The sequence below is a fragment of the Schistocerca serialis genome, chromosome 9, assembly GCF_023864345.2.
Source record: "Schistocerca serialis cubense isolate TAMUIC-IGC-003099 chromosome 9, iqSchSeri2.2, whole genome shotgun sequence".
Classification (NCBI taxonomy): domain Eukaryota; kingdom Metazoa; phylum Arthropoda; class Insecta; order Orthoptera; family Acrididae; genus Schistocerca; species Schistocerca serialis.
In genome coordinates this window covers 57,792,955-57,815,896 of record NC_064646.1, presented here as the reverse complement: position 1 = coordinate 57,815,896, position 22,942 = coordinate 57,792,955, and the positions used below count along the sequence as shown (strand labels likewise).

At 39.3% G+C, this 22,942-nt stretch overlaps 1 protein-coding gene across 1 annotated transcript in view; it reads left to right on the top strand.

Moving 5' to 3' along the window:
* Positions 1 to 22,195, top strand: part of LOC126419153 (endoglucanase E-4-like) — a 376,809-nt gene extending 354,614 nt beyond the window's left edge. The window contains exons 8-9 of the mRNA XM_050086264.1: positions 11,443 to 11,582; positions 20,468 to 22,195. Coding sequence (XP_049942221.1) covers positions 11,443 to 11,582; positions 20,468 to 20,699 — 372 coding nt within the window. The 3' untranslated portion in view covers positions 20,700 to 22,195. The remainder of the gene's footprint in view (positions 1 to 11,442; positions 11,583 to 20,467) is intronic.
* Positions 22,196 to 22,942: the final 747 nt, after the last annotated feature.

Here is a 22,942-nt window from a genome sequence, read left to right as displayed (position 1 = left end):
TTTATGGAATTTTGATATTACTTCATGAATAAACTAGCAACTTAAATATATTGGCAGTATATGAAAATGAGACTGTTTCCCTCCTCCAAAGACAGAGTTATATACATTAGTTCCTGATGTATGAAATAATTCATTGCGTAAATCATCTACACTATTACAGCATGAAGCGTGCACAACGATCTCCCCCACCCCTTCCACTCAGTGAAATACAAAGTGCACTGAAGCAAATCTTTTGTTGTAAGCTTTCCATTACAGTTTTATCTCAGAGGTAACATTTCTCTTTATTAGTTTGCACAGCGCATCTACATACATATCCATGCTCTGCAAACTGCTGCTAAGTACATAGCAGAGGGTCCTTCTCATAACATCAGCTGAGAAACTACAACACTAGACTTCACTTGTGATCTGCCTTTATGAATTACACCAACCAAATTTAGGCACTGATGTGAAAAGGTGCTAATTGTATCAAAGGGAAAATTTACTTGAGAAAACTATAAAGTTACAATGAGGAAGGATGATTAGCCATTACTTAACTCTAAGTAGCACTGATGGACATACAAAGGAGAGAAAAAATGTAACAAATTTGTCCTAGCTTTTGGAACTATTCGTTTCTTCCTCAGAGAGAAAAGAGAAATAAGTCAAAAAAGTTTAGAATGGAGAGGAACATCCTTCAGACTCCTGGTTAAGAGGAACTCATCTGTAAGGAGGAGGAAGTACAAAGATCAATATTTGCTAATACATTTTTTGTTCATTGATACTCATTTGCTACACTTGTCCACTCACTTTCTGTAGCACTACAAGATGAATTTTATTTTTAAGTGTTATGGTATTAAACTACTACATGCACACTCTAATAAGATACTTGGTGAAGTGGCTAATGGGAGTAGCAGATTTGATACAAATCAAATGACACCGAATAGTGTTGATTACTTAATGGTCACTGTTAATGTGAGCTACTGGACAACATGATGTTTAGTGCATCTTGCAATGCTACTGCTGCAATGATGACAAAAATTAACTCTAAATTATAGTTGTAAATTGTAGTCTTTTGATTAAACTAATGAGATTTATTGCAGGTGGTAGAAGTTTTAGAGCAGGAAACGAAACATTGATTTTATATACTTACTTCGATGAATTGAGAGTTACGATGATTGTTGATCATAATAGTACATCTTTCTTGTTTTTCCTAGGCTCACTTTTTGGGACTATTTTATATTCATACATGAATATGCAGTTCATATTTTAGAAATAATTTTCTGACAAACATGTTTCGTAATTGTCTTCATTTTTTGGTAATTTTCACTTTCAACATCTGAACAACTCTTTGGAAGCATCCTAACAACCACTGAACTGCTTACTTCACAAGTGTCAGATAATTTCACAGAATGCCAATTGCAACTAAGAGCTTGGGCCCAACACTAGTCATGTATAGAATTTTGACAATATGAACCTTTTCTAATACTGTTGTAATAATGACCACTTGTAATTTACAATAGGTAGATATTTTGTACAAACATATTCACGTATGGCAATGTACATAGCAGAAACTAAAAACTGATTTCTCTCTTAAAAATCAACACCTTTCTATGTTACATTTTATAAAATTAATATTGTTAACAATTACTGTAGGAATATACACTTTTCATTGAAAAGAAATTTTTGCTTTAGTTCACTACAGTAGTGGTGACTCTAATGCTAAAGCTTTATCATTTTACACAGAAAACACTGTTCTAATATCTACTGAAGACTAGTACTCTTTGCGCCATTATACAATTATTAGTGTAAATTAATAGTTAACACTTAACTACACACACACACACACACACACACACACACACACACACACACACACTGATGGAAAAATCACAACACCAAAAACTAATTAATTTAGAGTAATGACATTTCAGGAATACATTTGTGTAGGTAACATATTTAAATGATTGTGTTGCAAGATCACAGGTTAACCACGAGATAAGCCATTGCAAATGTAAAATTTTGGCACATTAATAACTGTTGTAACTGCCAGAATATTAAATGCAAGCATGCAAACATGCATGTGTTGTGATGTATAGGTGCTGGATGTCAGTTGTGGGCTGTACTTCCATGCCCACTGCACTTAGTTGACCAATACAGGGTTGGTTAATACTGTTTGTGGCTGACATTGGAGTTTTTGTCCAATGAGATCCCATAAGTGCTCAGTTGGAGGCAGGTCTTGTGGTCTAGCAGGCCAAGGCAACATGTCGACACTCTTATAGCATATTGGGTTACAAGAGTGGTGTGTTGCAAAGTGTTCTCCTATTGGAAAATACCCACTGGAATGCTGTTCATGAATGGCATCACAACAGGTCAAATCACCAGATTGACATACAGATGTGCAGTCAGGATGCATGGGATAACCACAAGAGTGCTCCTGCTATCATACAAAATCACACCCCAGAAACTCCAGGTGTAGGCCCAGTGTGTTTAGCACAGAGACAGCTTTGTTGCAGGTCCTTAACTGGCCTCATTCTAACCAACACACAGCCACCACTGGCACTGAGGCAGAACCTCCTCCGTGCTCTCCAATGAGCTCTTGCCTGACAGCACTTAAGTCACAAATGGCAGTGGGTGGGGGTCAGTGGACTGCACACTACAGGGTGTTTGGCTTAGAGCTGTCCTTGGAGTAACCGATCTTTAACAGTTAGTTGTGTCACTGTTGTGCCAACTGCTGTTCACATTGCTGCTGTAGATGCAGTACAATGCGTTGGAGCCATATGCCAAACATAATGGTCTTCCCTCTTGGTAATGAAACATGGCCGTGTGGACCCCAACTTATGTGGCCATCTGGAGCCCGGTCTTCTTGCAACCATACATTTCCGTGACCATCATTACAAGCATTCAGTACAGTGGCTACATTCCTGCCAGGTCTTTCTCAGCATTGCAGAAGGAACATCCAACTTCTAGTAGCTGTGTTACGCAGCCTTTATCAAACTCAGTTATGTATTGATAATGGCATCTTTGTCCCCTAACATCGACTCACAACACTCAATCTCAAAGACAAAGGCGAATAAATGCTCACAAACATTACAGTGTGTATTTAAAACAAACCTGATTTGCATCCTGATAGTGGCACTACTAGCATGACTCTTATGGAACAGGAGTGAAATTTGGTTAGGCATCAACTTTCAGATGTTGAAAATTATCATCTGTGTCCTGTAGTTAGAAAGTTTCCATTTGTTGGTCATTAAGTCCAAGAGAGGTACACCAATCAGACAAAATTACCATGAGCATTGAGTCAATCATCCCACTGATGCACCAACTTGAAGATACCCATTTGGTAAAACACAATGTCCTGCTGTGAGAAGTGGTCCATAACTGCCTGCTGCACATCCTCATCTGACAGGAAGTGTTGACCCTCAAGGCCTTTTTAAGGGACCAAAGGCACAATAATCATGTGGGGAAAGATGAGGACTATATGGTGGGTGCTTGAGTGTCTCCCACTTGAGTTGGCCTAACTTCTGCATTACGGTATTTGTGATATGGGAATTTGCATTATCATGAAACAGCAGACCCCTTGTTGCCATTCTCCTGGATGTTGATTTTTGACAGACATGCTGCCCTACACACATTCTTCCTTCTCTGATGGATGTCTACTGGTGTTCGTTCTTCAGCAGCCAAGGAAAGAATAACAGCATGTTGGTCCTGTTTGGACACATTTGGTAATAGCATCACCATAGTCTATGTTTTCACACTTATCTCATGCACATCGGAAAGACACACCAATCCCTTGACTACATATCAGTGTTTATATATCTGCATTAGAGTTATGCTAAGTTATGCTGCAGAAATATCCTCAAACAGAAATTTTTTGATCAGCCCTTATACAGCTACAAAAACAAAAGTCACATGAAGAGTTGATGATCATTGAAATGTATAACTGAATTTGACGTCTTCTCTGTAGATATCTTCAGTGCATTAAACACTCTCATATCTGATAGCTAAACTTCACACTGAGGAGAAAGCACTCAATATCAGTCAGTGAATTTCAATTTCCAGCAATTCAGCTATTTCCATCAACCACCTCGCCAAGAGCCCCCTTATAGTGTGCATATAGCTATAATTTTCAGGGAAATTGATAGCAGTAATCATATTAAACATAAAAGAGTTGGGATATGTGCTGTGTTCCACAAGTGAAGACATCTGTAACAAAAAATTTGGCCTAGGGCAAATTATATCATCACAAAATACCCTCTGCCATACCTCAGTTAGAGGCTGTAGCTGCTGATATGAAAACTGTAAATAATCGTTCATTTCCTATAAAAGCCTACTTCATGATTTGGTGACGATTCATGGACAATGATATCCTAGTAAATACGAGAATGTGGTTTGGATATCACTGCTTGGCAAATGGAGGAAGAATATATTTTGGTACAACTTATGGATGCAAACTGAAAAAGTCATTTGTTACAGGTCCTTATCAGGCAGCCTCAGTTTAAATGTTTCATGAGATATTTGCTCCATGGATAAAAATAAAGATATAAAGATAATTCAAAGAATTACTTTTTCTCATAACAGAAAGGGTGACTTTTGTCTGGACATTTTGAAAATACTTTACTGGAAGCCATTATCAGGAGTACATGTGTCTTAAGCCTTGATATGTAAAGTCTCTTAACTGAAACAGATCTCTCTGATGTAATTTTTTGTATGATAGTTGAAAGTTCTGAGAAAATAAAGTTACAGTATGTTGTTTTTGATGACTGACTAAAAGCTCAGTGAAAAATCCAGGATGGAGTATAACAATATTATGAAAAGGAAAGTTGCCATATAGCGGAGATACTGAGTCGCAGATAGGCACAATAAAAAGACTGTCACAAATAAATAAAGCTTTTGGCCATTAAGGCCTTCATCAACAATAAACATAGACACACACACACACACACACACACACACACACACACACACACACACACACATGTGCAAACTCACACAAATGAATGCAGTCTCAGGCAACTGAAAACACACTGCGAGCAGCAGCACCAGTGCATGATGGGAGTGGCAATTGGGTGGGGGTAAGGAGGAGGCTAGGGTTGGGGAGGGGATAGTATGGTGGGGGTGGCAGACAGTGAAGTGCTGCCTGAAGTAGTGAAAAAGGAGAGAAGTAAAAAGACTGAGTGTGATGGTGGAATGATGACTGGGTAGCGCTGGAATGGGAACAGGGAAGGAGCTGGATGGGTGAGAACAGTGACTAATGAAGGTTGAGGACAGGAAGGCTATGGGAATGTATGATTTATTGCAGAGAGAGTTTCCACCAGTGCATTTCAGAAAAGCTAGTGTTGGTGGGATGGATCCATATGGCGCAGGCTGTGAAGCAGTCATTGAAATGAAGGATGTCACGTTTCGCAGCGTGTTCAGCAACAGGGTGGTCCTCTTGTTTCTTGGCCACAGACTGTTGGTGGCCATTCATCCAGACAGACAACTTGTTGATTGTCATGCCCACATAGAATGCAGCACAGTGGTTGCAGCTTAAATTATAGATCACATGGCTGGTTTCACAGGTAGCCCTGCCTTTGATGGGATAGGTGATATTCATAACCAGACTGGAGTAGGTAACGGTGGGAAGATATATGGGACAGGTCTTGCATCTAGGTCTATTACAGGGGTATGAGCCAAGAGGTAAGGCCTTGGGAGCAGAGGTTGTGTAAGGATGGATGAATATATTGTGTAGGTTCGATGGACAGCGGAATACCACTATAGGATGGTTGGGAAGGAGAGTGGGCAGGACATTTCTCATTTCAGGGCATGATGAAAGGTAGTTGAAACCCAGGTGGAGAATCTAATTCAGTTGCTCTAGTCCTGGTTGGTACCAAGTTACAAGGAGAATGCTCTTAGTGGCAGGATGGTGGGAGGTGGTGGGAAACTGGAAAGATAAGACACGGAAACTTTTTTTTGTATGGTTGGGAGGATAATTACAGTCTGTGAAGGCTCCAATGAAACTTTCCGTATATTTCAAGAGGGACCTCTCTTCACTGCAGATGTGACAACTACCGGTGGTTACGCTGTACAGAAGGGACATCCAGGTATGAAATGGGTGGCAGCTGTCGAAGTGGAAGTATTGCTCGTGGTTAGTAGGTTTGATATGGAAGGAGGTACTGATGTCGCTATCTTTGAGGTGGAGTTCAACATCTAGGAAGGTTGTTTGTTGGGTTGAGTAGGACCAGGTGAAACAAATGGGGGAGAAGTAGTTGAGGTTGTGGAGGAATGTGAGTAAGGTGTCCTCAACATCGATCCAGATTGCAAAGATGTCATCAGTGAATCTGAACCAGGTGAGGGGTTTAGGATTCCGGGCTTTTAGAAGGGATTCCTCTAGATAGCCCATGAATAGATTGGCATATGGTGGTACCATGTGGGAACCCATAGCTGTACCCTGGATTTGTTTGTAAGTAATGTCTTCAAATGAAAAGTAATTGTGGGTGAGGATAAAGTTGGTCAAGGTGACTAGGAAGGAGATAGTTGGTTTGGAATCTGTTGGGCGTTGGGAAAGGTAGTGTTCGATAGCAGTAAGGCCATGGGCATCAAGAATGTTAGTGTAAATGGAGGTGGCATCAATAGTGATGAGCAGGGTACTGTGTGGTAAAGGAATAGGATCTGTGGAGAGTTGGTGGAGGAAATGGTTGGTATCTTTTGTATAGGAGAGTAGGTTCCAGGTAATAGGTTGAAGGTGTTGGTCTCTAAGAGCAGAGATTCTCTCAGTGGGGGCACAGTAACCAGCCACAATGAGGCATCCTGGGCGGTTATGTTTATGGACTGTAGGAAGCATGTAGAAGGTATGAGAGTGGGAAGTGCTAGGGGTGAGTAGAGAGATGGATTCCGGGGAGAGGTTCTGGGATGGGCCTAAGAATTTGAGTAGTGACTGGAGGTCCTGCTCGATTTCTGGAATGGGGTCACTGTGGTAAGGTTATTAGGTGGAACTACCTGACAGCTGGTGAAGTCCTTCTGCCAGGTAATCCTTGTGGCTCAAAACAACAGTGGTGGAGCCTTTGTCTGCAGGCAGGGTTATAAGATCAGGATCAGTTTTTAGATGATAGACTGCAGTTACTCTGTGGATGTAAGGTTAGCTTTACATGTCGAAGGATTTTGGGAATGATAGTAAGGCACGGTTGGAAGTTAAGAAATTCTGGAAAGTTAACAGGGGGCGATTCAGAGGCTGTGGGGTGGATCATGGTTTGATGGAGGAGTGACTGAATTAGGCAGGTTTCAGTATTGGTCTTTGGTTGAGTCTGATTGGTAGGGTTGCTGGGGGAAAAGTGTTTCCACTGTAGGGGCTGGGAGAAGCAGAAAAGATCTTTAGCAAGTCCTGGGTGATTGAATTTGGGAGTGGGGCAAAAGGTGAGGCCTTTGGAAAGGACTGATATCACTGTGGTGCTAAGGCTTCTGGAGGAAAAGTTCATGACTGTGTTACAGGTCTGTTAAGGTTCTGTATTCTGTGTGGTGGTGGGAGGAAGTTTTGGAAGGTGGGTTAAGTGTAGTAGGTCTGTGAGATAGGATATGTCAGCTATGAGGGGACATGGGGCAAGTTTGGAGGTTGTTACAGAGGTACTCCAAGGTGGGAGTAGGATGCGAACAGGATGGAGAGCTTTTTGAGGTGGCGTTGTGCATGTTGCTCAATTTCCAGCAGGGCAAGAGTTTCGTTGTGTGTTATGGGTTCCAGGAATTTGGAATTGCATAGCATTAGAATTTTACAGATGGAGAGAAAGTACTGTAAGGAGTTTGGGCTTGGTTGATATGGTTTTGCAGGGCTATGTTGGTGAAGGCTAAAGATTGGCAGAATCTGAACAGGTGGAGGTCTTTGTGGAAGGAGGGGTGACAGCCAGAGGTGGGTAATTTGATGGTAAGGTCATTTGGGGAGATTCCATGAGCCAAGCAACAATGCAGGAACAGTATGTGAGACTGGTATCTGGCTATGGATAAGAAAACTTCTCTGTCATTTTGATCATTTCAATGACTGCTTCACAGCGTGTGCCATATGGGTCCCTCCCACCAACACCAGCTTTTCAGAATTGTGCAGATGGGAACGCTCCCTGTAATACATCCTACATTCATGTAACTCTCCTGGCCTCAACCAACGTTAGTCACTGTCCTCACCCCTCTAGCCCCTTCCCTATTCCCATTCCAGCACTACACACCCGTCATTCAACCATTTTCCTTTTCCGCTACTCCCCCCCCCCCCCCCCCCCTGTTTTCCACCAACCCCCCTGTCCTCCATCTAACCTGTATCGCTTCACTGTCTCCACCCCTACCATACTATTCCCCCCCTCCCCTCCCCAGCCTCCTCGTTATCCCCATCCAGTCACCACTCCCGTCAGGCACTGGTGCTGATTCTTGCAGTGTGGTTTCAGTTGCCCGAGACTGCAGTTGTTTGTGTGAGTTGTGTGAGTTATGTGAGCTCTCTCTCTCTCTCCCTCTCTCTCTCTGTGTGTGTGTGTGTGTGTGTGTGTGTGTGAACGTCTGTTGTTGACAAAGTCCTTAATGGCTGAAAGCTTTATTTATTTGTGACAGTCTTTTTGTTGTGCCTATATGTGACTTAGCATCTCTACTATATGGTGAGTAGCAACTTTCCTTTTCATAATATTATTAAAAGCTCAATGTGAACTTTTACTTGGGCACAGGGCTCAATAAGGAATCTTTTGGAGGTATCTGAAACATATCCATTTTGCTGTGGCATTTGAATCATGACATTGTGTTTCCACATTCAGTAGTTGGGCTTTTGGTGACTTTCTGTAGTAAGTAACTATTATCTCTATAAATCACTTTCTGTAATATGTGTAGCACACCTACCTCACGGAGATATTTATCTGTCCAAAATGAGAAAGAGTCACCTTAAAAATGATTTTCTGAATTTTTATTGAAATTTTAGGGGAAAGCATCATATTTTTATAAATGAACAGCAGATTTCCTCCTACTATTACACATATTTACACATAAATCATTCATAAGTAATTATTTATAATAATAGGTATCATGAATAACTTATGTAGAAAAAATGAAACATTCCTTTTGTCCATGCCTTGAAGCCTCCATGGCATTCATGAAGTCATGCTCGCAGCCACAACCAGAATCCATTTACTGATTACGATGTGTGGTGTGCAAGATAAATTAAATGCTGTATTACGCACAGATTTAATTGTAAACAGTTATTGGGGTACCAGGATTAATTCTCCTCTCAGCTACATGATCAAATCAGTCTAATACATGTGTGAGCTGGGGTCAAATTTCTATCACTTAATCCCAGCCAAGTCCATCACGTTTACTCAGCACCACCTCCAATTAGCTAATAACTCTGCACTCTGCTTTGAGGCCTCTTTTTAGTGAACAAGTCCACACTCACTAATAAGCACAACTTGCTGAGAGAAACAGGGAATTCGATGCCTGTGCACGGGAACACACTTTCGAATGCTTTGTAGGCTTTCAGTACTGGAAAAGTAGTCTCATTAAGCATGGAGGATCACTAACTCCAGACTTCAGGATTGATAACCATTTTAAAACACAAACTCCATCCCAAGGGCTCATGACTTGCTGTCTCAACCCCATAAGGGCTTCTAGCAGAGTTCTCAGTTTTGTGAGCTGCGTAATTCTTTCCAGCCTGTTGGAATTAGGAGTGGAATGTAAGCATTTTTATTAGCCACTTCCTGCTCCTGCTAAAGAGCTTTTGTAAAGTGCTACCTTCTGGCAGGCTTTTTAGAACTTCCCCATAGTCAGGGTTGGAAAACACTGGCCATCACATGGAAATTACTCACCCTGTAAACCAGCTATGTAGGTATCAACCACAACCCATTTTTTAAGGATTATGGAAAGATCATCCCATCAACTCAAGGTTGAAGAACGCCTCCTTCCCCCTAAGCCCAACCAGGGTAGACAATATCCAAAGGAAAGCCACATAGGCACATCCCGGAAAAGAGATGTTAAAAAATGAGAAGTTTGCTGAACAAAAAATACATAATTGTGCATAAATTAGTATTTCTTATTTACATGGCACATGTGTGCTAATACAACAGTTCACAGTTAACAGTAAGGGTTAGTATTAATCTTGTCAGTGTCAAAGTGGCACAATATGAAGATACTTTTTCATCCTGATAGATACAGGCCATGGAACCTGAAGAAGTGACAGTCAGATGCTCAGAGAGTTTTACTCCTGACAACATAGTACAGCGTAATTAGTTATTGAACATGTCTCTTAGTTTTTCCACATCGTCTTATTTCAAGATTTTTTTTTTTTTTCTTACAATCTCTCTTGCAATTTTTTGCCCTCTCATACTGTTTCCTTTGCTGACTACTAGTTGCAGTTCTCAGAAGACACCACCGCATGGGTAGCCGTGTGGTCTGAGGCACCTTGCCATGGTTAGCGCAGCTCCCCCCTGTTGAAGGTTTGAGTCTTCACTTGGGCACGCGTATGTGTGTTGTCCTTAGCGTAAGTTAGATTCAGTAGTGTGTAAGCCTAGGGACTGATGGCCTCAGCAGTTTTCTTCCCTAGGAACTTACCACAAATCTCATTTTCCAGAAGACCTGGTGCAGTGCCTTACAGGGGCACCAAAAAAAAACCAGTATCAATTGAAGTTGGAAGAATGTGAATGATTTTTCGGCCAAAATTCACTTGTTTGGGTGACTTAATCTTAGCCCAGCATACAGTCCAGTGCAGCCTGGCATTTTTTTTTTTTTTTCCTCCAATCATGCTGTAATGTCTTCACTGTGCTGACTTTTGTTTTGTGTGTGTAACTCCACATCTTATGCCTGCTTTTGTACAGAAAAGCAGATGATATACCAAAATCATGGCTGTCTGTTAATAAAGTCAGGCTCAGTTGGCTGTGAGGAAGTGTTGTCAGTGCCAGATATTTTTAGTTATTTTTTATGCAAAAATTTCAATATTTGATACTGTCTTCTTAAGGCTTCACTTAACACCCATTTTTCTTGTTCAGTTTCTGATTTAGTTACTCTTGGAGACCTTTATACCATCTTTTATCAGTGGTTGGTGAATATTTACTATGTTGTAATTTTTTTTGATTATGTAAGTAAATTTTTACTGTATGAAAATAATTACCATGACTAAAATTTAAATGCATTTTGTCTGTCAGTTCCTATATACCTTGTGGGAGAACTTTTGGAAGTCATGTTCAGAAATCATATGTAGAAACATCAGTGGCAATGAAAATTTGAATCATACCTGGAGGTGTGATCAGACAGCATGATGGTTAACAAGGCTGTATGCAATTTTCAATTGACACCACATATTCATTAAACACAGTCTTATGGTGGTGGTTAAATCATTGGTGTGCACAGTTATCAGAAGATCTTATATGTAGTGATTTTATTCGCAGCCAATTTCAGGTTATTGTGTCACAGAAGTAATAAATGAATAAAGTGCTTGAAATTCCATGGTTTTCTCTGTATAACATTAAATTACTTTTACAGGCATCAGAAGCAGGTTTAGGAGGCAGGAAATATGTGGATTTTGCTCGACGCCAAATCAACTACATGTTGGGAGATAGTGGGCGAAGTTTTGTTGTTGGCTACGGAGACAATCCGCCAAAACAACCATATCATGCTGCCAGGTCAGTATCAAGTTTTTAAGTGAAAATTGTTTTGCCCTGTAGAAGTTAAGACATCTGGTCATCAGTAGTTTCTAACCATTAATTCTTATTGTAACATAAGTCTATGTGAAACTTGTTACTGCAGTATGAAAATAAATAAATAAATAAAAATAAAATAAAAGAAAGAAAGAAATTGATGGAGGAAAGTTAAACCTCCCAACTCTGTTTCAATAAATACCAAATGATGTATAGAATCTTTTGACCTCTTACATAACTTCTCATAAATCATTCTTAGTAAAACCAATATTAGCACTGCAAAAATTAGGATTTATGCTTCCCCTAAGTTTTCTTTCTGAAAGACAAAAATTTCTCATCTTTAACTCTAAATTTTGTCTGAAAATGTTTGTATCGCTTCATGCTATACAGTGCGCAGTACCAACATGTTCAAAAACACTATGCATGACAGTGTGATTTTTCAGGGGGTTATATCTCGGGTTCTACTGATCACTTAGATAAGGGGTCAAGTATTTTGGATAGTCCTTAGTGTAGCAGCCATTTCTATACCTAATGAAAGAATAGTCACACCATAACTATCTCACAATATAGGGTCAAAATTTAAACATTACACACTTCCTCCAGCCCAGGAAAATTGCTGAAATTCATTGGTTCTTTCGCCTAAGGTGTGGTCTAGGGTGAGTCTTAGGTGGCCGCAGGCAGTTCCCAAGGAAATCTCTAAAACTGGGTTTTAGCAATTTTTTTTTGCACTATGAGTTTCTATTATCTAAATAAATAACTGTAGCAAATGGCTCAGATTTTAATTATATATTCCTTAGAAATTTACCTAGGAACACAATTTTCCCATTTTGAAAATCTTTATTCTGTTATCAAATACACCTGAAAAAAATCATGATTTTTGTGTACCAAAAGTACCAATGTGGACATGGCCACTTCTATAATTTCTGTTCATGGCAAATCCTTGAAATGTTTACCATAAGTTCATAAGATGATGTTCTTCGGGAACCTTGAAACTTTTTTCAATACCATTATCCATTAGCAAGATAGAGTTCCAAAATTACCAAACTTATGCATGTAATATCTTATCTGAAGAATAAACTTAATTTTAACTGACATAGGGAACGTATGGCAAGGGTTCTGCAGTTTTTACAAGATTCTGATCAGCAAAGTGTGTTTTAAGTCAGCATTTTCTCACCAGTAATACTGAATAATGAGCACTTCACACCTATACAGGGTGTCTTGATCTGAAAACTAAAATGCAGTTAACCATTTTAAAGCACATTTTTAGTTATGGCTGATGTCTGTGTAAAATTTACTTGCATTTTAGATATGACCACAACTGTAATAATGGATGTAGATGAGCCAGTCATTGCATGAAATTTTCACCGCATGCTAATATTTTATCATACTTCTAGCAGATAGTCAAATATCAAACAATGGAAAATCCAGGATGGAATGTAACAATATGAGAGAAGGAAAGTTGCTACTGACCATATAGCAGAGATGCTGAGGCACGATAGGCACAATAAAAAGATTCACACAATCATAGCTTTCGGCCATTAAGGCCAGCAGTAGACACACATACACATATGTACTCACACACTCACGCTAGCACAAATTGCACACACATCTGCAGTCTCTGAGAGCTGAAACTACACTGCAATCAGCAGCACCAGTGCATGATGGGAGTGGCAACTGGGTGTGGGTAAGGAGGAGGCTAGGGCGGGAAGGGGGAGGGATAGTATGGTGGGAGTGGCGGACAGTGAAGTGTTGCAGTTTAGATGGAGGGTTGGAGAGAAGGTGCGGAGGGGGGAGGGGGTAAGTAGCGGAAAGGAGAGAAATAAAAATAAAAGAAATTAAAAGACTGGGGGTGGCGGTGAAATGACGGCTGTGTAGTGCTGGAATGGGAACAGGGAGGGGGCTGGATGGGTGAGGACAGTGACTAATGAAAGTTGAGGCCAGGAGGATTATGGGAACTTAGGATGTATTGCAGGGAAAGTTCCTACCTGCACAATTCAGAAAAGCTGGTGGTGGTGGTGGGAAGGATCCACATGGCACAGTCTGTGAAGCAGTCATTGAGACGAGGGGTATCATGTTTGGCAGTGTGTTCAGCTACAGGGTGGTCCACTTGTTTTTTGGCCACAGTTTGTTGGTGGCCATTCATGTGGACAGACAACTTGTTGGTTGTCATGCCTACATGCAGCACAGTGGTTGCAGCTTAGCTTGTAGATCACATGACTGGTTTCACAGGTAGCCCTGCCTTTGATGTGATAGGTAATGTTAGTGACCGGACTGGAGTAGGTGGTGGTAGGAGGATGTATGGGACAGGTCTTGCATCTAGGTCTATTACAGGGGTATGAGCCATGAGGTAAGGGTTGGGAGCAGGGGTTGTGTAAGGATGGACGAGTATATTGTGTAGGTTCGATGGACGGAGGAATACCACGGTAGGAGGGGTGGGAAGGATAGTGGGTAGGACATTTCTCATTTCAGGGCACGAAGAGAGGTAGTTGAAACCCTGGCGGAGAATGTAATTCAGTTACTCCAGTCCCAGATGGTACTGAGTTACGAGGGGAATGCTGCTCTGTGGCCAGACCGTGGGGCTTGGGAGGTGGTGGGAGACTGGAAAGATAAGGCACGGGAGATTTGTTTTTGTACAACGACGTGAGGATAATTACGGTCAGTGAAGGCTTCAGTGAGACCCTCGGTATATTTAGAGAGGGACTGCTCATCACTGCAGATGTGACAACCATGGGTGGCTAGGCTGTACGGAAGGGACTTCTTGGTATGAAACGGGTGGCAGCTGTCGAAGTGGAGGTATTGCACGTGGTTAGTAGGTTTGATATGGACGGAGGTACTGATGTAGCCATCTCTGAGGTGGAGGTCAATATCAAGGAAGGTGGCTTGTTGGGTTGAGTGGGACCAGGTGAAACAAATGGGGGAGAAGTAGTTGAGGTTCTGGAGGAACGTGAATAAGGTGTCCTTACCTTCAATCCAGATAGCAAAGATGTCATCAATGAATCTGAACCAGGTGAGGGGTTTAGGATTCTGGGTTTTTAGGAAGGATTCCTCTAGATGGCCCATGAATAGGTTAGCATAGGATGGTGCCATAACCGTACTGTGGATTTGTTTGTAGGTAATGCCTTCAAAGGAGAAGTAATTGTGGGTGAGGATGTAGTTGGTCATGGAGACTAGGAAGGAGGTTGTTGTTTTGGAATCCATAGGGCGTCTGGGAAGATAGTGTTCGATAGCAGTAAGGCCGTGGGCATTAGGAGTGTTAGTGTACAGGGAGGCAGCATCAATAGTAATGAGCAGGGCACTACGTGGTAAAGGATGAGGAACTGTGGAGAGTCGGTTGAGGAAATGGTTGGTATCTTTTATATAGCAGGATAGGTTCCGGGTAATAGGTTGAAGGTGTTGCTCTACGAGAGCAGAGATTATCCCAGTGGGGGCATAGTAACCGGCCACAATGGGGCGTCCTGGGTGGTTATGTTTATGGACTGTAGGAAGCGTGTAGAAGGTGGGAGTGCGAGGAGTGGTAGGGGTAAGTAGAGAGATGGACTCTGGGGAGAGGTTCTCGGATGGGCCTAAGGCTTTGAGTAGTGACTGGAGATCCAGCTGGATTGCTGGAATGGGATCACTGTGGCACAGTTTGAAGGCGGAAGTGTCTGACAGCTGACGGAGTCCCTCTGCTACGTAATCCTCGCGGTTCAAAACTATGGTGGTGGAGCCTTTGTCTGCAGGAGGATTATAAGATTGGTATCAGTTTTTAGATGGTGGACTGCAATTCTTTCTGCGGATGTAAGATTAGTATGCATGTTGAGGGATTTGGGGTATGATGGTGAGGCAAGTTTCGAGGATAAGAAATTCTGGGAAGTTAACAGGGGGTGGTTTGGAGGCAGTGGGGGTGGATCACGGTTGGATGGAGGAGTGAACTGAGTTAGGCAAGGTTCAATGTTGGTCTTTGGTTGAGTCTTATTGGGCGGTTTGGTGGCAAAAAAGTGTTTCCACTGTAGGGACTGGGAGAAGGAGAGAAGGTCTTTAATTAGTCCTGCATGGTTGAATTTGGGATTGGGGCAAAAGGTGAGGCCTTTGGAAATGAATGATATTTCTGTGGGACTAAGGCTTCTGGAGAAAAGGTTCATGACTATGTTGCGGGTCTGTTTAGGATTTGAGTTCTGTGTGGTGGTGGGAGGGAGTTTCGGGGGGTGGGGTAAATGTAGTAGGTTTGCGAGACAGGGTTTGTCAGCTATGAGGGGGCATGGGGGAGATTTGGAGGTTGTTGTAGAAGTGGTGGACACTGGTACTCCGAGGTGGGAGTGGGAAGTGAGCAGGATGGAGAGCTTTTTGAGGTGGCGTTGTGCATGTTGCTCAAGTTCCTGCAGGGCAAGAGTTTCAGTGTGTGTTATGGGTTCCAGGAATCTGGGATTACATAGCAGGAGAATTTTGTGGATGGAGAGAAGGTACTGCAAGGAGGAATGGGCTTGGTTGATATGGTTTTTCAGGACTACATTCGTGAGGACTAAGGATTGACAGAATCTGAACAGGAAGGAGTTGTGGCAAGCAGAGATGGGTAATTTGACGGTAAGGCCATTAGGGGGGATTTCATGAGCCAAGCAACACCACAGGAACAGTATGTGTGACTGGGATCTGGTTAGGGATAAGGAAACTCGTCTGTATTGACGCAGATGGAAGGAGCAAGGATCCATGGTGGTGCAAAAATGAGAAAAAATACGTAAGTAGAATTACTTCTGAAAAATTACGCAAAAATACACCCAAATACATGTGAAAAGTACAAAATGGATGCACAGGGGGAAAAAAAGAGATGAAATCAGAGGAAGACGATGATAGTGCTTCTTGAAAGTTGGCATCAGTCCATACTGCCTGACTACCATTGCACATTAAAACATGACAGAAAAAGAAACCAGTTTGAGAGAGCAGGATTTTATTATTACAGTAAATCTACATTAGACTACTTGAACATTAACATTGGCATGATACTATGAGATCCTGCCTTCAGCACTATAAGCCAGTGCTGAAAATTACATCATTAATCAGCTTTGAAACTCAAAATAATGAAATTTACTTGTGACACAAACTCAACAGTTACATCACTCAGGCTCCAGCAATGCGTGGAGTGATCTCTGGAGTTTATTCCAAGAACTTCATGCATCCGCTATCTAACGGCAGTTCCGAGGAGCCAAGTGGCTTATACTTCCCACCAGACCACACTAACCACTGTTCTCTTAATTCAAAACAAATTCATTAGATCTCATCCATTACAGAATTCAGTCAGTTTTCTTCCAGTTACAGTGGAAAGTGTTTTATTTGAAAATCATTGCAAATGGGAAGCTGTTATTATTAATTTTTTTAACAAGTGAAATTTTACGAGCTAAGATGAATGCAGCTATTTATGATAACCCAAAAAAAAAAAAAACATAAATAAAAATTTAGTATTTCAAATGTGATCAATACTAAAGATTTCAGATCGTGACTTTGCATAGAGCTTTACCTCACTCAGGTGGTTCTGTCTCAAAATAAATTCATTAAAGTACAGCATAAATTCAGGTACTGTGAGTGCAGAAAGAAAAAAGAAAAAAAAAAAACATTTGACTAACAAATGTTTCAGAATAATGCATTAATCATCAATAAAAATTTAGTTAACACCATTTAACATTTGTAAGCAAACAGATTACAACAGACAATGAGCATTTGACTCAGTACCACACCTATGCTTATTGTTAAAAGTATGATCATATAGGGAATCAAGTGAAATTTGTGACTGGATTGAGGACTTTTTAGTAGAGAGGACACAGCATATTATCTCAGATGGAGACTCATCATCAGATGTAGAAGAAACTTTGTGTCTGCCCCAACTAATGTGTTGGGATAATTGCTGTTGATGCTGTATATTAATGACCTCTCAGAAAATGTCAATACCACACTTTTTGCAGATGATGCAGTTGTCTATAATGAAGTAATGTCTGAAATGAGCTGCATAAATATTCAGTGAGATCTTGATAAGATTTCAAAGTGGTGCAGAGAGTGGCAACTTGCTTTAAATGTTCAAAAATGTAAAACTGTGCACTACACAAAATGAAAAAATATGGTCTCCTATGGCTATAACATCAATGAGTCACTGTTGGAATTGTCCATCTCAAACAAATACCCAGGTTACAACTTGATAGGGATATGAAATGAATGATCACATAAGCTCAGTCATGGGTAAAGCAGGTGGCAGACTTCACAGTGGTTTGCAACCTGTAGATGTAGCTGTAGATCAGCTATAGAAACAATGTGAAATATAAGCTTTACAATCAGAGGAATATTTTTATAACTCTTCTAAAGGCATAGTGATTCTTTCGTTAAAGAGACAAATAGCCAAGCATGGACTTGGTAGTAGTGGTAGTAGTAGTAGTAGTAGTAGTAGTAGTAGTAGTAATTTATTCATCCAGCAACAATGTACATTGTATGGATTTTGTCGAAGAACGTAGTATAACAAAAACAAGATAAGGGTGTACAGTTTCCTACATAATACAATGGTTCATTGTACCCATCACAATATTTTTGAGCAATACAACTTTGATTACTGTAATAATATAAAAGTATGAGAAGGATCTTTTACATGAAATACACTACAAGTAAATAATTGATTTAACAATTTTGTTCAGGGCCTTTTACATTAAATACATTACAACTAAATAATTGATTTAACACTTTTGTTCAGAAAAATTAACACTGAGCCTGTGGCAAGCATTTGATTTATGGTACTGTTAACATATAGTAAATGAATGTAGTTACTTGCTGCAAAGTTACTGCAGATATTCATTTATGCTATAATAGCAGTTGGTCATTAAGAATTTAAATATTGCTTCCTTGAATGTAGACAATGTTTTTATTTATTTTAGCTGAGTTTGAAGTTTGTTGTACAAAATAGTACCCTGAATGTTGGTTTGTTTTTGTGTTAAAGCCTTGTTTACTCTTTTTATGTGGATGTCATTGCACATTCTTGTATTGTACAAGTGAAGATCAGAGTTAGTTTTATAATTATCAATGTGCATTTTTATATTACAACACTTTTTTTATCTAGAGGCATGATAAGGGTAGATTATTTAGGTGTTGAAATAACTATTTGGAAAGTAGACTGCAAATCTCGGCCAAGAAAGAGTACACCAACATATGTAGCTTGATTTTAAGTTGTAATAACTTAGGGTAGTTCTATAAAAGTAGGTATAAACAGAACTGAAACAACAGCACCCACGTGGGTTACACTAAAACAGCAAAACAACAGTTATTAAAAGTGAACTTACATTAATGCTGAGTACAAAATAAATTACATAAAACCAGCACATATAATATTCATAAAATACCAATAGGGCTCAAACCCAATAGACAGTAACTGGTCAATCCACCCCAAAAAACAGTGGCATAAAAAAAATTAGCAGTGTAAGTTAGCCATGATGGAACGAAGTAACTCTTTGAATAAACTTGGAATTGACTCAAAACTAAAACAATATAACACACATAGTTTAAAGAACCCAACTGCAGTGTAAATAGCTCGGAGTAACTGTTCATACAATCTGCACACTAAGGTGCAAACCAAGTAAGTCAAACAAGCACTAATTCGACAACTCACTAGTCATACTTTGCCCTTGATTTTTGTACACTGTAATTTGGTAGGACAGAGTATCATGCACCCACTTGAAGTCATAGTCATATTCATCTTCATAGAATACTCATCACATTCATGTGCCAGATGACTGACAGCACTTGTCCTTGGATGGCCATCCTGCAGTTATCAGTGGTAAATTACTCAGGGTGAGCTATGGTCACAGTATCATTAAGTTGGTACGGTGAAGGGCATGCATGCTCCCAGGTGGGATGTGAAGGAATTGGTTGCTTAACTACACAGGCAGACAGTGATGCTTTTAAGTACATATCGAAGCACCACATAGGGCATTATTGTCATCAACCAACTTTATAATGCAAACGTGTGAAGGAAATGATTTAGTGATATGTTGTTGACACATTTTACACACAGTTCTATGAAGTAACACTCTGTTCACAACTGCTCAACTTATTCCTTTCCAAAATAATAATTAATACGGAGTCTGAAATTTTCATACCGAGCTCACCTCAAAGGTGATTGCAACGAGAGGGTAAGAATTGGGAGAGCCAAGTATCTCATGCCATGATGGCAACATACTTTTCATACTGCACAACTAAAATGCTAATGTTGCCACTCACCATAGATAACAAAAACCGGCAGCAGTGAGAGAAGTCATGAAGTGTGTCGCAATCTACCTACAGCTACCAAGCTAGACTAGGGGGCTTGAGCTCACTGTGAAGTTTAAAGACTGTAACAAAATTCATGAATTACTCATGTTGTGTGCTTTTGACATAATTCATGTGAAACAATACCAATAATATGTGATATGTGAGTCTAGGTTTTAATGATCACTGTAACTAGAGCCTGCAAAATTTTTATTTGGCAGTACATGGAATAATAGGATACACAATATTTTATCAACTTTAGTATGCATGAATTTAAATATTCATGACAATTATTGTACGCATTATAATTAAAGGTAAATGTTTCTTATGTTTTCCTTAAGCTAAGAAAATTCTGCAATTGTGAATGGCTTTGTTACATGTTGGAAGTTAATATGTAGCATTAAATAAGACAAGTCACATAATAATTAATGCAGATGATATCAATGGTGCTCTGCCACTGATGAATCATCAATTAGCTTTTCAGATGCAACATGTTTCATGTTCAACAAATTTATAAGTTCTGCACAAGTTGTACTTAATTATTTCAAATGACATGGTAGAATCCAGAGAAAAATGAAAATTGCTGTCTAGAAAGACTATTCTATTTCTGTTGTTCACAGCTCATGTCCAGACTTACCTGCACCTTGTGACTGGGAAGCCTTTCGAAGCAAAGAGCCCAACCCGCAAGTGTTGTATGGCGCACTTGTCAGTGGCCCTGATGAGAATGACTTCTTTGAGGACAAGCGTGAAGAATATGTTTACACTGAAGTGACTCTGGACTACAATGCTGGTTTCCAGTCAGCTGTGGCTGGTCTTCTCCAAGATGAACTGAGATCTCTTAAAGTGCAGTGAATGATACAAATACTCATGGTGTCTTAAAAAACATGATTTCTGACAGTGTTGCTATTACTCCCTCAGTGATTATGCTGAACCAACTTAAAACTTCTTGTAGTTTTATGGGAGTAAAAATGAGATATGAGGCACTATAAGAACTTTGCTAATGGGAACTCCATTTCAAAATAATTACAATGTGTCAAATCAAAGGACAATTTCTTTTTGCCCACAAACAATAAAATGTTTACGTTGGATTCATATATTTCTTAACACCCCAAAACTAAAAAAAAATATGTTACTGTGATTGGTAGGTGTAATTTTCACATTTTCTCCATGTAGAAGACAATCCACAGCTTGATGTAGACCTATAAAATTGTCCACTTGCGAGTGCAATTTGTGCCAAATTAATCTGTGATGGTAGATAAATGTTGTCAACCAGACCAGTAATAAAACTTAATATCATCATTTAAAGTATTTCTCTAGTATCAGAGGAATGCTTCATGAAGATTTATGATAGGAAAATGTGAATTCCTATTCTGGTATCAGAAACGAAGAAAAGCTGACACAGTGCTGGCAGTAAAAGCAGAGATCTAGCCCGTACTTCCACCTAAAAACACAATCTGCATTTGCTATGGTACACTTAATTATTGCACTGTAACATTAGGGACAACATGTCTGTTTTATGGTCTGAAAGTATTGTGTAGTTTTCTTATTTTTCTCAATGAACCAAGAGATGATAGCCTTATATTTCCATGCATTCATGTGAGATGTAAGGTGTGTATCATACAAGTATATACTTCATGGAAAGTTTTTAATTCTCTGAAAATAACTGTAGAGGAACTCTCAATAGTTTAAAAATTCATATCCATCCTTATCCAACACACACTCGATGCTATATGTCTTCCTTCTATACCTACACTAGCAAATAAATGTAATTTGAAAAGCCTTTATTAAAGAGTTGAAGCTGGACAATTAAATTAAACAGAAATGAAGTAGTAGAAAGTAAAAAATATTTACAAAAATAGCCTAACAAAATAAGTCAGAAGCTCAGAAACTTGTGCCGCACTTTGGAACATACAGGTCATTGTTCTGCAATTTTTGTAAAATATTTGTTTTATTATTATTATTATTATTATTACTATTATCTGTATGTGTGCCAAATAAATTATGTAAATACTTTTGAACTTGTAAATTGCCTTTTAATGATAAAATCAGAAGACTATTGAATTTATACCTAAAATTGACCACTTTTAAGAGAGAAGTGCATAAAAGTAGTATGTAATTGTGACTATAAATAATGTTTCTCTTCTGGAGTCTCATAAGAGTATATTTTCTGAGAATGTAATTATGCTGATGGTGCTTTCAAAAGTAGTAAATTCTAAAATATAGACTGGAATGAATATATATTGTGTGTCTTTGTTTAAGTTTATATGATGTAAAAGGAACTTTCTTTGTTAGTTTATGTAATTATCTGTGATATAATATTAAAGATTAAAGTAATACATGTCACAAGATTATGCCTTTCAGATTGCTTTATTTCAGCTTCTGATTAATTCCATACCTGTACAGCCAGTTTTATACACTGCACATATATTACAGAAAAATCTGTGAATGTTTTGGATAGTTAACCACTTACTCCTAAATTAATTAAAAAAATGGAGAAAGCATTCATATCGTTTACATCATTTATATCAATTTCAGATTTGATGACATATCTGAAACAGTTGAATAATATGAGCAACATTGTGATATATTTTTCAGAACAGTACACTGGCTTAAACAGAGAAAAATAGTGCACTGATATAAGAATTTTAAGTGACTCTTAATTCCTAGTATGATAACTTTTCACAAAGCTTATTAAATATAGGTGATAATCAATTGATTTGTGAAAATGATATACATGCTTCTGAAAATGTTACTACAGTCACGAACTCACATAAAAAAACTGGAACTTATTTGATATGTGATTAATATAAATACATACAATTAATTAATATAACCACACTGTCAGCACAAATTACAGATTTTAATATCTTACCAAGAAGTTCATTCAACTGCATAGATGGAACAGTGAGTCAGGCAGAAACTATATGTTTCTGAGATACTACCATTCAGGATGTACTGATCCAAATTCAAAGTTAATTGCTGCTGTCTACCCATCATTAATACACCACATTGCAAACATCCATATGTCATACAAGTATATGAAGTGCTATTCAGAATTTCTGGATAAAATCTAAACCCTGATTCCTGTGTTCATT